General features: G+C 43.5%; 1 protein-coding gene across 2 annotated transcripts in view; it reads right to left on the bottom strand.

Moving 5' to 3' along the window:
- Positions 1 to 530: 530 nt before the first annotated feature.
- The window catches only part of cdon (cell adhesion associated, oncogene regulated), a 34,011-nt gene continuing 19,051 nt past the window's right edge, over positions 531 to 15,490 (bottom strand). For both annotated transcript variants that reach the window (XM_071496505.1, XM_071496506.1), the window contains exons 8-19: positions 13,305 to 13,561; positions 12,630 to 12,804; positions 10,825 to 10,941; positions 10,014 to 10,217; positions 9,346 to 9,527; positions 8,411 to 8,516; positions 6,464 to 6,586; positions 6,033 to 6,224; positions 4,378 to 4,673; positions 4,144 to 4,223; positions 2,875 to 3,137; positions 531 to 1,216 (exon numbers count right to left, since the gene is read on the bottom strand). In XM_071496505.1, coding sequence (XP_071352606.1) covers positions 1,062 to 1,216; positions 2,875 to 3,137; positions 4,144 to 4,223; positions 4,378 to 4,673; positions 6,033 to 6,224; positions 6,464 to 6,586; positions 8,411 to 8,516; positions 9,346 to 9,527; positions 10,014 to 10,217; positions 10,825 to 10,941; positions 12,630 to 12,804; positions 13,305 to 13,561 — 2,150 coding nt within the window. In that variant the 3' untranslated portion in view covers positions 531 to 1,061. The remainder of the gene's footprint in view (positions 1,217 to 2,874; positions 3,138 to 4,143; positions 4,224 to 4,377; positions 4,674 to 6,032; positions 6,225 to 6,463; positions 6,587 to 8,410; positions 8,517 to 9,345; positions 9,528 to 10,013; positions 10,218 to 10,824; positions 10,942 to 12,629; positions 12,805 to 13,304; positions 13,562 to 15,490) is intronic.

The following is a 15,490-nucleotide window of genomic DNA, read 5'->3' as shown; positions in this document are numbered from 1 at the left end:
ATACCAAGAACACCACACTGATGAGAGAATGAGAGAAGTTTTCTCTGGTGTTTAAAGTTTACAGTCAGATTTAGTTCTTCCAGGTAGAATCTCACCTGTCAGACACAGCTCACCTGTGTGGTCTCAAAATCAGGAACGATGGTGAAGTATTCTGTGTTTACCAGCAGCAGTTTAAAGCTGTATGTAAGTGTGAGAGCGCAGCTCACACTTAACAATTCTGTTTAAATGCAACTACCCAACTCCTCCAACAGATTGGGGCCAGTAGGTCAACAAGTCCTCTCAAAGCATTTTACGTAAAGTGATGAGCTATCAAGTATTCACTGAAGCAAAGAGCAGCAGCCTTAATCTGAACAGTGAGGGGAATGTTCACCCTGTTCAGGGGTCACTGCGGTGGAACAGCCCATCACAGAGCCACATCAAAGACCTGCCAGAAATATCGATGGGTTTGAACCGAGGCCGGGAAATTCACTCTGGCAATCATTCATCTGGCGCTGCGTGTAGAGTCGTGGAGGAAAGACAGTGAAAATAGGTTGTTGTGTACTCTTCCATATCTTCTCTTTATATTATTACAAAACTTTACACAGACAGTTGCTAATCTCCACACTTGAGTGGAACACAGAGGGACGAAACAACAAAAAATAAAAGGTTTTTCTCATCCAAAAGGCATAAATAATATAAAAGACAAACTTTTTTTCTTTAAAACAGATACATTCATATGAAATAATATTTTACTACTACAAAAAAATAAATAAGTCATCTAAAGAGTTTTTGATCTTTTATGAGAGTCCTCCCCCCAGTGGGATGTAGTTTCAGTCTTGGAGCAACGCTCCCTTTTCTCTCCATCTGGCTTTGCTCTCAGTCTCTCTCCTCCCACGTCGCTCAGCTCAGCTCAGTCCATCAACAGTTTTGTGTCCTTGTCACCGTAACATGCAGTGTCTCTGACTATCCCATCGCTGGTCCTCTTCATTCCTTCCACTGTTGTATTTCCACAACTGTCTCTCTGCCTGTTTTTTCTAAGTCCCTCCACACTGCAGGAGAGTGTGTTTGTGTGTGGGCTGCACTCAGACCTCCTGTGGGCCGGGCTGGATCAGCTCTCCTGCCAGGCTGCTGCTCGAGATCCACCCAGGCTTTTCGTCACAGTCCAAGTCTGGCAGGCCAAGACTCTCCCAGCACACCACAGGCCCCTCCGTGTCCACACACTCCAGCTCCTCCTCAGCTGCACACACAGGGAGAGAGGAGAGTCTCTGGTTTAGACTTCATATTAAAAAAGACAAGCACAGATTCTGCAGAGGCCCACAGTGTAATTTGTGGTGATGCTATATAGCTTGTCTGCTTACAACATGAGGACTGGTAATAATTTAAAAAACTTGCCAGAAAGGCATGTAGAAGAGTTTGATTTCACAATAGTGCTGAACCATGAGGGCGTCGAAATAAATGTTTTGACTTTATCTTCAGGGAATTTGTTTTTTTAGCTCTAATGTCTAAAAGACATAGTTTGACATTTTGTGAAATATGATTACTCGCCTTCTTGCCGAGAGTTGGATGAAAAGATCAATGCCACTCACGTCTGTCTGGTAAATATGAAGCTGTAGCCAGCTACAGATTATTTTAGTTTAGCACAAAGACTGGAAAAAGGAGAGAAATAGACTGGTTCTGTCCAATGTTAACAAAATCTGCCTACCAGCAACAGCACCTTTAAATATCACTAATCACCATGTAACATCTCATCTGTTTAAAGGTGCCACCTTTTACTCTTTTCCAGTGTTTTACTCCAAGTGTTGATTTCCATAAGAAGGTATATTTGTGGTTTTAAGAACCAAAAACCATCTCAGTGTAGTTTTACATCTCCTCTCTCAGATTTCTCTCTGGAGCTCTAGTAACAAAAGGTCAGTCAGCCAATCAGAGGCAAGGCTCTGAGCCTTTCTTCTGATTGGCTGACCGTTTCTGGCTGTTTTCTGAGTGATTGAATAAAAATATAGCAGATTTCAGGTAAACACTCAGAGACACCAAATCCTGTAAGGTTGGATGGTGGGTCCAGGTGGGGTTGGCTTGGGGCATGGCTAAGAGCAGTGACTGTCTCATTGTGACATCACAAAGTTACAGAAGTCCTGACGGCTCGTTTTAAGGCTCAGTTTCTGAATACAGGCTGTGTGCATTTCTCTGTGGACTGAGATCTTTGATACTTTCACAGTTTTAATATAAAACTCTGATTTATAATCACAAAAAGACAAGGAAATATCACTTTATACAATATGGGGCCTTTCATTTCTACACATAAAAAAAAAAAAAAAAAGTTGGACTTAATACAGAAAACAAATAAGTGTATTTCCCAAACTATTCCCATGACTGTCTAAGCTTATAATTACAGTGAGCTCCATGGTTGACAAATATATTCATACCATGTTACTGTAAAAGCTATTAAATCAGTCTAATTTTAATATCATTATTCTGCATTATTCCTACATTTATTTTGAAAATACTTCTCTGCTCGCAAGCCAACGTTACTACCATCCAAAAAATCATGATTATGAAAAATGATTTTAAAAGCAGTATTGCAGTGTTATTGCAATATATTACCTTAGTTTTATTGTGATCAGAAGGGAATAAGGTCATGTCTGCCTTAAGTTGATCTAGTTTGCCTTAAGTTGATCTAGTCTTTGTATATCCTTTTTAAGTAAGTCTGAGAACTAAGTGGTGTTTTGATTCAAAGATTATCCAATAACTATCTGCAATTATGTGGCCTTCCTTTTAAATAAATAAAACATTAAATTGCATAACCAGGGCTAAAGAGGTGGTGAGAAGTTTCAGTTCTCTGTTGCAATTTAAAATACATGGAAATATTTGGTGGGCATTTGGCATAAAAAAGTGTCTCACCAGTGTTGTCTGCTGGACAGTTTTCATTGTTCCCGACCAGACAGCAGGAATGCTGCGAGGGCGAGGACTCCTTGTGCTCATCTGGCTGGTACCCTGCGTCGGCCTCCTGGTCACCAGAGTTCATCCGGCTGTCGGGGCCGTGGCACTGTGATGAAACCTGGCCCAGAGGCATCATCTCCAGCCCGTCCTGCTGGCACGGCGCCACGCGATGCATTAGAGGCAGAGTGCCGCTGGAGAAAGTGCCATTGGTCTTGTTGTAACATCTGCTCAGAAAAAGAGACACAGGAAGATGGAAAAAAAAGTGGGTCACATACATTTGTTTATAAGGTGCCCGTGCGTTGCTGAGTGCTCACCCACTGACAACACTCAGCGGTGATTTACATACTGTGCCATTTCTTCCTCTCTGTAGATATCTGTGGGTTTTCAGCCAGACACAGAAAACCCTTGTGTTAACACTCCTAACAGTGTCCAAAACAATGACAGCTCTAACACAACTGGAACACTCTCGCACAGCTGCAAAAAGCATTTAACAGTTGAACCGGAGATTAAAGGTCCAGTCTCGTTGCCTCTAAATAACTGTGACACATTGTGGTTTTGCTCTCTGGTGAAGTTCCCAAACGTAGACGGTTGCACGCAGCGATCCTCACCATGTTTCCCTAAACTTAGCTTCACTCTAACGGTACATGATTGGATGATGACCACACCCCCCCTTTTCCCAGCAGCCGGAGGTAAATAAACACAGGGCTCATTAGGTCTGCTGGCTGGGTGCACACAGGGTAAACTGTGATGCTGGGGACCCTTAAGTACATAAACAGGACTAGCAGGAGGGCAAACGTGTGCGTGCATGTGTGCATGTGTGTTTTCGGCTGAGAGGGGTCACAAGCAAAGTAGAACACTTTGTCTCAGCTGCATCTAATGAAATATGAGTTATGCTTCATTTTCTCTGGCCAGCTCGTTCGTGTGATATCCACACAGTTCATCTTTTTCAGTTTTTATCAATTATCACTGAAAATACAGATGTCACCCAGATGTTGTTGCACTTTCTGCTGCAGCAGGACAGTGATCACTGTAGTGTCTGGTATGAGTATCTTAAACTACAGAGTGGTTGTCACTTTTCAGGTCCAACTCTGGCATTTTCATGTTATTGATGCTTTATTCTCATAACACCCAATTTTTGATATTTAAAATAAACATAGATTTCTTTGAAAATGGAAACGCAGACGCCCACAACAGAGCAAAAGATATCCATAAACACAAATTTTCTCTGACCTGTTGTTGTTGCAGAGGTTCTGACAGCTCATACAATCAGAGGACTCTGTTTGGGGAAGAGCTGTGTACAAGCCTCCACCCTGACAAGAGAACACAAACAACAGATTTAGCCAAACTCAACTGAATTTGTACATAAAGTAAACACCACACTTCATTCAATACTTGTACAGCATAAAAGAGGCATCCAGCCTCGTGGTCTGGAGCACTTTGTGGTGTCTGAACTGCAACACTCACGTTGTGGTGGTGGTGAGGGTGCGAGTGCTCGCAGTCTCGGGTGCTGTGGGGCAGGGTGCCATCGTGGCTGTGTGGGTGGCCAGGTGAGAACAGGCCACCGGAGCCGTTGAGCAGCGCCAAGCCATTGGGGAGTTTGTGGTGGAGGTGATGGCACCCTTGGGGTAACATGGGGCCACTATGACCGTAGCCCCCGTGGACTGCCCCATTGATGCGGCTGGTGCCAGGCAGCGTGGTGTACTCCAGAACATGGCCGTTCATCTCTGCTGGCTGGTACAGGTAGCCGGGAGGGTCATACTCTACGGCAGAGAAAAGAAGCAGAGCGGTGAGGACTGAGGGGGAGAGCAGTTTGAAACTTTGATCTTGTCTAGTAAAAAAAAAAAAAAAAAACTTCATCACAACAACAAAAAAACAGTTTTTGGTCTTAACTGTACACAGGGTGAAACTTTAAATATCTCACTGGTTAGAATTTTATTAAGGCTTAAAGTTATGTATAATTGAGGGTGTGGTCTCTTTGAGTGGCAGGTGTGTACTGTCACAGTTGGCTAGTCATTAGCTGTCTGCTAGGCATTACCTCAGCTAATTGGAGTCACTGCATTTAATGTCTAGGCCATGTTTGAGCCTTTTGGAGGATTTTTTTTGACTAACAGAAGATGAGGAAGTCTTTGCTCCTGTTTTTTGAGGTAAGTGAAATTCTAGTATTATTTTATAAATATGTTCGCACTATTTAGCAGGCGCAGGTGTCTGCGTTCATCATACCCGGCTTGTTATCTTAACCAGTTAACAGGCTAATTAGCCACCAAATGAATTAGCTTTCAGTTTGGCCTTTGACACCCAGATACCCAGCTGTGCTAACGATGCTAACAGGAGGGTATGCTTGCTACAGTAATTAAACTGGCATGCACCAACATCCAGCTTTACACGCGCTTCGCCTCTTTCGCCATTTTTTGGTTAGCAGGGAGTTAGGCGGAGTCAGGCACTGCCAAGATGGCAACAGTGGAGCAGCCTATGCTGAGCTTCAGAACCGCTCTTCTGAAACCTATGTGTGATGTGACAGAGACTACGTCCATCTTTATATACAGTCTATGGTACAGATGGATTGTTTTTTTTTACATTGGCAATGCTGCAATGTTCATTTAAATCAGCTTGTGCATAAGTAAAATTAAACACAAGACTTTGAGATGTTCGATTTCTTTTAAGAGACAGCACTGAGGACAAAACTGTTTATATTTGTCGAAATGAGATCATAAAAAGATTGTTTAGCATCAGTTCCAAAACTCAGGTTACATTCTGCCACAAAAAAAACACCTGTAACTCAGTCTTAGAATTTCCCCTAAATCTTTGAGCCACAAAACCTCGAGTATTTACTGATCCAAGAGGTCTGGTAAAGAGTCCATCCAACAGTTTTGCAGGCACTGTGGGATCCATATCTGCACTATGAACACTTGGAATATGCTGCACAAGCTGTCCTGGGGCCAACTATCTGAATATATGAAATGGAGTCCACTCTTTGTTTGTTTGCTGGTCCTCCAGCACTCATTTTAACGACTTACTATGAGCACAACACATGGAAAATGATAGCTGGTTTTAAAACACATTATGCAACATCTCGCAGTGTCAGCAGCAACTCTACGTTTGAGCTTTTTCCATAAACTCACTGTGCATGTTGTGCTGCTGGCGATTCCTCCACAGGCACATGGCAATAAAAGCCAGCAGGATGAGCACCATCACTCCCAGAACACAGCCCACAATCAGGTACAGCAGCCCCCCAGGAGGGCTGGGTGGCTCCTGCGGATGGGGGCCCGGTGGGGTGATGGGGTGCTGGCTGGGCGACCCCGGGGACTGACGTGCTGCAGCAGAGAGGAAGGAGGAGACATGAGAAGCAGCTTTTTACCCGCTAGCGACAAAGAAAAAATAACACAGTGCCAAACTATAAAATGCAAGCTATTGTTGCAGGTGTCATAAAACTCAGTACATTTATGTTGTGTAATTATGGCGATCATACCCATCATTAAAGTTACAGCCTTCACAGAAACATGCCTGGACGTCGGATAAAGTGGCGGTTCGGTTGACACACGTCGCTTCTTACCTTTGGTCTCACAGATCATGACGTTGCTGTATTCACTCTCTCCCCCATCATTAAAGCACTGCATCTTGATATCATAGGAGGTCTCGGGCTGGAGGTGTCCAATCATGTGCCACTGTCTTACACCTGAGAAAGCAGGAGAGACGGAGGGGGGGGAGACGACGGGAGACAAAGGTGAGAAACCACTTCCTCTGCACGTCAGCGTTGACTCATGTCGCCTTTGTAAACTCACACTCAGTATTTCCCACCTTCCCTCCACCTCCTCTTCGTGCCTCACACTGTCATGGAGGTCATGTTCTTTCATGCTCTCTCTCTCTCTCTCTCTCTCTCTCTCTCTCTCTCTCTCTCTCTCTCTCTCTCTCTCTCTCTCTCTCTCTCTCTCTCTCTCTCTCTCTCTCTCTCTCTCTCTCTCTCACCCCCTCCCTCGCCACCCTTCTCTCTTACTCCATCAGTCCCACGAGGGCCCAGACAGTTGCTTTACTCTACATGAGCTCCATATATGGCAGCTTGATGTTTGTCCTGGCTTACCTCCAGTATTCCCAGTCCACACACACACACACACACACACACACACACTGCTGCACCACCACATACAATCACGCCACTACTACGTGCTCTGAAATCACAGATGAGACGACAATCTCCAACTTGGAAATGCTACATTTCCGGCAAATGAGGCTGAAATAAGCTGCTGTTCTTGCTGTGTTTTGTTAAATATGAAGTATAATAAATGGCTGCACATGTGTTAACTTCTACCGGAAAGGTAGATCTGAACTCTTTGTAAGTGGGAGCACTAAAAGAAACCTGCTGCTAAAGCTAAATCTCCTCTGTGCTGTAAAACAGAGTCACACAGAAGTTTAACTCACAAATAAACACCATGCAGCTTTAATCAAGACACAAGAAGATGATCTGAGGGGAAGGTGCCGACAGCAGGCACGTAGGGCAGGGCGCTGAACCTCAGTGCTGACTGAAACGTGCCTGTAGCGCTGAGAATCAAAAGCAGCTGGGTGCCATAAGTCGGCAGTGAGTGGTTTGTCAGAATAGTAGTACTGTTTTGTTTTAGGCAAAGTTCTTAGACATTAGACATACAGTATATCATTCATGAACAAAAAAGGTTTGTAGAAAAATGTGTTTATATTCTTCAAAGTATGGTATCCAAAAAAGTGTTTGGTACTAAAACTCAGATGTCATATTGACACATTTTCAAAAGAATAAGCACAAATTTAGTGTTTTGAATGAAAAAAAAATCATCTTCACAATTTTAAATTATTGTCAAGTCATATAATTTAGTAGAAATTTGATTATGCTGGAGATATTTTTAACACTTTTTTTTCCCCAAGAGCTGATATACAATCACTGAAATTCTGTGGAAACACAGTTGTATGTCTCCTGACATCCAGAGAAAAACAAACAGAACTTCACTTTCTCTGATTCATTTTTAACCTTCACGTACTGAGCCATTTTTGTCCTTTAAATCACCAAAACCTTGCTGACTGGGGACAAAACCCTGCACACATTTGTCTCAGTCAGTGAGGAGACATTCAGATGTTACAGAGCTGGGCAGAGTAAAAGGACATCCCTCTCTTTCCTGTACCAGGCTCCACTGTTAGCATTCCACCCAACAACCTGAGCCTCTCTCCTCTGGCCAGGCTCATATTTCAGCTCTGGCCCATTAGTTGCCAACCATTTATTAAAAACAGATTTCAGAAAGCCCTGCTGCCCAGGGACAGCACTCTCTATAAATCACACAGCAGAAATGCCCCTCTTCACTGCACCCCACTCTTTAACGCTGAGTATCCATTACCCTTCCTACTCCCAGTTTATCTGCACAGCGTGAGCTTAACGTCCGGCACCGGATGAGCCTGTCGACAAACACTCCACACCAGCTACACACCCGATTTGCAGTGAACACGCAGACACACAAACATTAAAACTTGCATTGCCTCTTACCTTCGACCACATCCCTTTTGTAGTCACTGTCATTGTCGCTGTCCGTGGGCCGGTAGTAAATGTAGAAACCTTGGATTGGAGTGTTGTTGTTACTCGAGGGACTATACTGCATGGGGATGGAAAAAAGATTACATTCGACTACAGCAATCTGGTGGGCAATTATTATACAAAGAGAGGAAATTTTCCGGCAACTAATGGCAGCGCTTGTTATCAGCAGATGTACAGGACTGCGAGCAAGATTGTGATTGCACTGTCTGTCTGAAGTTCAGGAAATAATGAGACTGTCTGAGGTTAAGTAACTGCGGGGAACTATCTGCATCCATCTGCAGCTCAAACTGTTGTAGGCAGCAGAAACAGCTTTGAAGAATGCAGAGTAAAAACACAGACGGACAGGGCCTCTTAATCTTTGCTGGAGCAGAGCTCTAATCAGCACAGCCGCTCAATTAAAGCTCTGATTGAGTCTCGGCTGCCAGAGAACCACCAGCAGCTCAAACACAGGTGAGCCAGCTGGAAAACTGCATCTAGCAGTGGTTTCCCCATTATTCTGCCACCGGCTGGTCTTCACAGTGGTCAAAGGTGACTTTATACTAGAGTTTTAAAGGTACTTGTACTTTTCCACTTTATGCTACTTCATACTTTTACTCCAAACCTGACACTTATCACTTGGGCTCCAGTTGGACTTAAGTCCGACTTAAGTCTCAAGTCAGACATTTGAGACTTGACTTGGACTTGATGGCTACATGATGTGACTTACTTTTAAACTGAGTTAAAGGTGAATTTATTACTGAGAGGAATGATTGGCCGAAATTCCAAAAATAATCTATCGAATAAAGAGCTGTAAAAACAAAATAAATAAAAAACTGACTTATCCATCAAATAAAGGATCTATAAACTCCACTAGTCTTGAGTGTAGCATGTGTCAGTGGTGTACTCACAGTCCAGCGCAGCATGATCTGTGTGTCGCTGATGGCGTCCGTGGATGAGATGTGAGGTCCGACCACGGGACGGTCCGCCATACGTGGGCTGGCTTGTGGCACCTGATACGGCTTTGAGGGAATGCTGTGGGGGCTCTCGCCGTACATGTTCATGGCTACGACACGGAACTTGTAGATGGAGCCTGAGAAAGGGATGCAATGAGGAAGGCTGTTAGAGAACAGTGGTGCTGAAGAATAACTGAATGGCATCAATAGACATCTGTCAATAAATCATGACCTGCTATGGTGGTGCACAAGTCTGAGCTTCTGAGTGATTTTAGTCTCATCATTTATCTAAAGCCGAGAGGTAGGAAATGTAAACAAATGAACTGCAATGATTGTTTCATCTCAAAGCAATGATTACATGCTCTAAACACTTTGGAACAACAGTTCAGTCAGTCACTAATAAACTACAACAGTCAGATGTCGGCTGGATGCAGCAGTGACACAGGTTACATCACTCTGGGTTAAAGTTAGGACAGATAAGCAAACTAGTCACCAGATGATCATCTGTGTTTTCTCAGTTTCTCTCACTCGGCAAAGGATCAAGAAACCCTTATCTGGGCAGAGGAATCATGTCACGCTCCACTGGACTGTGGAGAAAAGTGTTGAACTATGTGAAAACTCACCAGGCTCCAGATTGCGAACTTCCACAGACAGTTTGAGGGGCGAGATGTTATCCGCAGCCACAACCCACTCTGCGCTGCGGCCACGTCTGTACTCAACGCGGAAAGCCGTGATCGGAGAGCCGCCGTTCGCTCTTGGAATCCACGTGACATACACAGAACTTTCAGTCGCCATGGAGATGGTTGGGCGATCTGGGGCCTCGGGCACTGGGACAGAAAGGGATAAACTTTGAGTCGTGCTGACTTCTGTGAATCCAATTAAAAAACACACACACAGAGAAGCAATGAGAGCTGGCATCACCGTGCCCCATCTCATGAGAGGATGGAACGAGTTCACAGAGAAAGAAAAGAGGAGAGAATACACATCACAGTGGAGCGGCATGCCATGCAGGAATGTGTACTTACTGCCTGGGCTCTTAGCCACAAAGTTAGAGAGGGCAGGAGAGAGTGAGAGACGGAGAAAGGAGGGTTAGTGAAAAGACTAATGTGAGCTTCAGCAGAATTGGCTTGTAATTTGAGTAAAACATGCACACACACGCAGACACACACACTCAGACGTGACCTTAAAGCCGTGTGAAATCTCACAGCTTTCTGCTTACAGCATCCTTCATCCACAGAGTGTCAACTATCGCTTCACTGTTCTCACTCAAAGAAACAAAGCAGACCTCATCTAAACATAAAGCTCAGAGATCTGTTCAGCACAGTCTGGTCATGAAGCATCGACACGGCCCCCGACACTTCCTCACAAACATCTGTGCACAGTCCAGCAGCTGCAGCAGCAAAGCAAGAGTTTACAGACTGTGTCCACATCTACCTCTGTCATGTATGATGACTCCAAAGTGTGTGTTGGGGGTTTTGTCCTCTGGAGCTTTGGGGGGCATCGAGACGACAGGAGGCTTGGACGGGTTCTTGTTGGAGGAGGTGCTCTTCTCTGAGAGGGAGAGAAAAAAGAGAGAAAGAAAGGCTGGGAGTAAGAAAACAAGGCGCGACAGGTTTTCAGGGCTATCACTTCCACCAAAAGCACATGGAACAGCTCCGGATGTTGGCTCTGAAATCTGAAATTTCCTCCCTGGTTTTTTAGAGGTGCTCTGGTTTTATCAGGGTGGGTTTCAGGTTTCCACTCGACAGCTCTTGACAGCTTGGATGAGTGTGTGATGTGAGTGTGTATCCAAAAACAGAACAGTCACATGAAACCTTGTGATAACTACATTAAACTGATTCGAAAGTAAAGATAAAAAAACAAAACAATTTAGCAGCAGCATTTATCACTGAGGATACAGAGTTCATGTCCTCGTTATTGTTTCTAATGTTTTTAATGACCCCGGGAGGAGTTCACATTCTCCAGACAGACTGATACATGTGGTGGCTTTTAAAGGCTGATTTTGATATTTTTTATTCTCCATATTTTTTTTATTTGACTGTTTTAGGAGGGGAAAAAAAGTCTTTTGGATTGTTTGGATTTAGTATTTCTTAACGAGAATTATATTTCTGGCAAAAAAGAAAAGATTTTGAAACAAGCATAATTTCAGGAGATTCATTTTTCAGTTGAAAAGACCTTTTTTTTAAGATAAGTCAACTATTTCTCACGAAGATGCTGTTGCTCTGCCGGGTCTGAAGCCACATCTGGACATAAGAGCCTGGCTTTTGGACTTGTTGGCTTTTTTTTTTTTTTTTAGTTCAGAACCATTTTGTGAAACAACCACCCTTAGGATACAATCATATCCGTGGTTTTTGGCAGTATTTGACATATTTCTGACCAGGGAACATTTTTTTTCAACCCTGCTGTGGTACAGCATTATTGTTAGTTTTCAGAACATTTGCGGTTGTTCTTATTTTTATTTGTCACAAAAACACAAAAACCTCGATCATTATGATTGCATTTGGGATTATAATTGGATGTTGGATGTGATGGACGTAGTTATTTAAGGAGATAATCTCCCCCTCAGATACAGTATATGGCTGTATATGATGTTTTTAATCTTCTAGCAGTTATTTAGTGATGAAGTGTGATAACTTTATAATTTGGTGTCTCTCTCTCTCTCTCTCTCTCTCTCATCTGCTTCTACTCCACAGAAAGTGTGAGCTGACCTCATTTTCAAACATCATCTTGGTTGAAAATATACTCTATCTGTGCTTCCTCTTCTGTAAATTGAAAATATAATGTGATTCTATGGGTTTGCCCTGGAGGCAGAAACACAAATATCAGCCTAAAAAGCTACAGTTGATCCTATTACACCACTAACTTGAAAACACAGTGAAATTTGCTGTTGTTGATGGAGAAAACGAAGCAAGATGTTGTTTCTTTTCTGATAAATTACTTCCTGAACTCCTGAAATGTTGAGTCAGGACGTGAGCAGATGCTCTTCAACTCAGAGGAAGTGACACCAAAACCTGACATTTACTGTTGATGTTTTAGGCAGCTGAACATTTTCTTCGTTCTCTTGAAGCTTTGTTGGAAAATGTGGAATGCGGTGTCTTCCAGTGGTCAGTTATTCCCAGGAATATGACGGGAAACACTAAACAGCCTAATGCGCACAGGAAGTAAAGTTACCCTGGTAATAACAGTTATTTTAACAGCGTCTGAGTGTTTTTTTGTAATGAGCCAGAGGTTGTACTGACCCTTGCCGGTGCGGAAGGTGAGCATGGCTGGTTGGCCCTCGCCTGCTGAGCTTCGAGCCACCATCAGCACCTCATAGAGACTGGAGGACTCCAGCTCCGACAGCCGCAGGGTCTTCTCGCTGCCAGGGACACGGACTGTGTGCCAGCTTCCCACCACTGTTCCCATTTCATCGACCTGACACACATACACGCACACAGATGGATGGCCACACACACACACAAAGACAAATACAAATACATGACTCAAAATGACAGAGAGAAAAACAAAATCATCCGTCAGCCTGTAATCCTCCCCAGCTCCGTCTCTTGAACGAGGACAGGGAACGGCCACGCAAACATTGCCTGGGAGATTTCTGTCACAATTTCCAACTCCAGCAAAACTGAGTCCTGCTGCCAAGAACGTCTTAACTAGTATCGCTGCAGTTTTATAGTCAGAGTGAGCTTATTACTGAAGCAAACACAGGATTTTAAAGAGGAAATGACCAAGCGTTCACTCAGTCCAGGCCCTGGCCCTTCCTTCTTTATTTAATGAACTAATTACATTCGCCCATTCTCAGCTGGTTTAGTACAACACACTTCAGGGAAAGGTCATGTGTTTATGGCAAAACTCAAATCCGTCTTTAAGACAATGGACAGACAGAAGTGAGATGGGACAGTGTGTATTCTTCCACTCACCTTACGGTACTTGACAAAATAGGCGATGATTGGACTGCCGCCATCACGGCCCGCCCTCCACTCCAGATCGTACAGGTCAGGCTTGTGAGTCTGCGGCGGGCTGATGATGATCGGCGCCTCCGGAGTAGGACGGTCACTGCTCCTGTCAGCTGACAGGCTGACTGTGTCGCCTTCGTCGTGGCCCTCGTCGCTTTGCATGGGCGGGAGAGATGGTGAAGCCTCCAGCAGCACAGCGACAGTGGAGCCCAGCTGTGGATCTGTCAGTGAGAAGAAGCGAGATGTAACCTCCTGTGAGTGACAACCAACCACATTTAGTTAAGTAACTTAAGTAACTAAGTCAATAGTAAGTAGTTTAGTTATTGCAGTTACATTTTTCAGCTCTAGAACTATGTTTGCATCCATAAACTTAACCCCACATAGTAATGTAAAATATGACATATGCCCCTATATCAAGAATGATTTTGTCATATATGTCGCCTAAAAGAGGATATGTCATTATATTATATACACACTCTGAATATATTAAGATATAAGTTTATATTGTATATGAAATACCCATAGAAAAATTTGGTTTTAAAAAATATATGCATGTATGTCAACAATATATATTAAATTCACATATTCAACATTATTAAAACAACATGTGTATAAAAATTCTATATGCTTATATATGTTTTTATTAATTTCTCATTAATCTTAAACATGTCTATCTTCCCATTCTGGGAAAGCGGTCTCAGTCTTTTGGATCAACATGCATTGACAGGCCTTGGGATGGATACATATTTACAAATGTCTACAATATGAGCATACATACATAAACATACATATTTGTATGGGCTAGACATATATGCCAATATATGAAATTTCTAATAGGTTTATATATATTTTGTACATATGTACTATTATTTTGTAAATACATATATGTCATATATGAACACTGCAAGTTCAAAAAAAGGATTCTAATTAAAATACTATATCTTCCTGCATAACTAAGCACTGGTATATTTTCCTTGACAATGTATTTTTATTGTTAATATTTGGCTGCTTTATTGAGAACCTGGTCCTGCTGAGTTCTGGAGAAAGCACTGTGTAATAAAAACTGAAGCAATGGCACCAATGTTTCTCAGTCAGTGACTGACAGAGGTGGCCCCACAGGTCCACAGAGGACAACCAGTGCTGGAAAGTTTTACATTTGGAACAAGCCCTCTGATCTACATAAAATAACAAGAAAAACCTGGATCTCTGCAGCACTACATAATCATGCTTTGTTTGTTTTTTTCATTAAATCTTCACCAGAGCCAGAGAAGTCCACCTGGGCAAATCATGCAGGCTGGGAGCCTTATTATGGCCGACACCGGTTTGGCGGAGCCTGGGTGGAATTTTTTTACAGACATTTGGAGGACACTGAGCACAGCCCATGAGAGCGGGGACCTCTGGACTCTGAGCCGCACCACAGAGGTCAAAGAGCAACATAACTGAATATTCAAATCTAAACACATGAATAAGGAGGTTAAAGCAGCGAGGCGGGCCACAGGGTCACACTGCAGGGTCCTGGGTCCAGTTTCGGGGTGTTTTAGGTGTGTGCGGTACTGGTTCACTTTGTAAAACAAACGGGCCCGGAGCTGGTAACACTAGACCTGATCCTGGGCCTGCAGCCAGCTGCCACACATTCCACACGCCAACCATTAAAATACCGGAGAGAATCAGACCCCAGTCCTACACACTCTCCTGCTCGTTCCCTCCCTCTGCCCTCCAACACTCTCGCCTCTCCACAGCTCTGACTCATAGCCTAACCACAGACGTGACTCCTCCTCCAACGCACTGATCCAGGAGGAGGCAATTAAGGCCACGGCACCCTCATGACAGAGAGGAGTGATATATCTCGACTAAGTGCTGCTACACCTGGACAGAGAAACGCTGCCAGAGCCTTCCCAGAAAAAAAGGTTGGTCCATTAGCGGAGAACACCTGGGAGTAAATGTGGTAGTAAATCATGAAGGATTATCAGTGGAGACAAGAGCCTCAGATTAGACAGAGCTTTACTTATTAGAAGACAAGTCGATGTATGTTTTCATATTCCAAAAGTGACGACAACATAGCTCCTCCCTGATGTAGCAAGGAGGTACTAGTTGTGACTAGGACTGCAGCTAATGATAACTTTCTGATAATCTAAGGGCTATTGTTTCAG

This window comes from Trachinotus anak, unplaced genomic scaffold, assembly GCF_046630095.1.
Source record: "Trachinotus anak isolate AG129_WGS33_773 ecotype Australia unplaced genomic scaffold, CSIRO_AGI_Tana_v1 ptg000014l, whole genome shotgun sequence".
In the NCBI taxonomy this organism is placed as follows: Eukaryota; Metazoa; Chordata; class Actinopteri; order Carangiformes; family Carangidae; genus Trachinotus; species Trachinotus anak.
The sequence above is the reverse complement of the archived record's forward strand: the minus strand, read 5'-3'. Positions and strand labels throughout refer to the sequence as shown.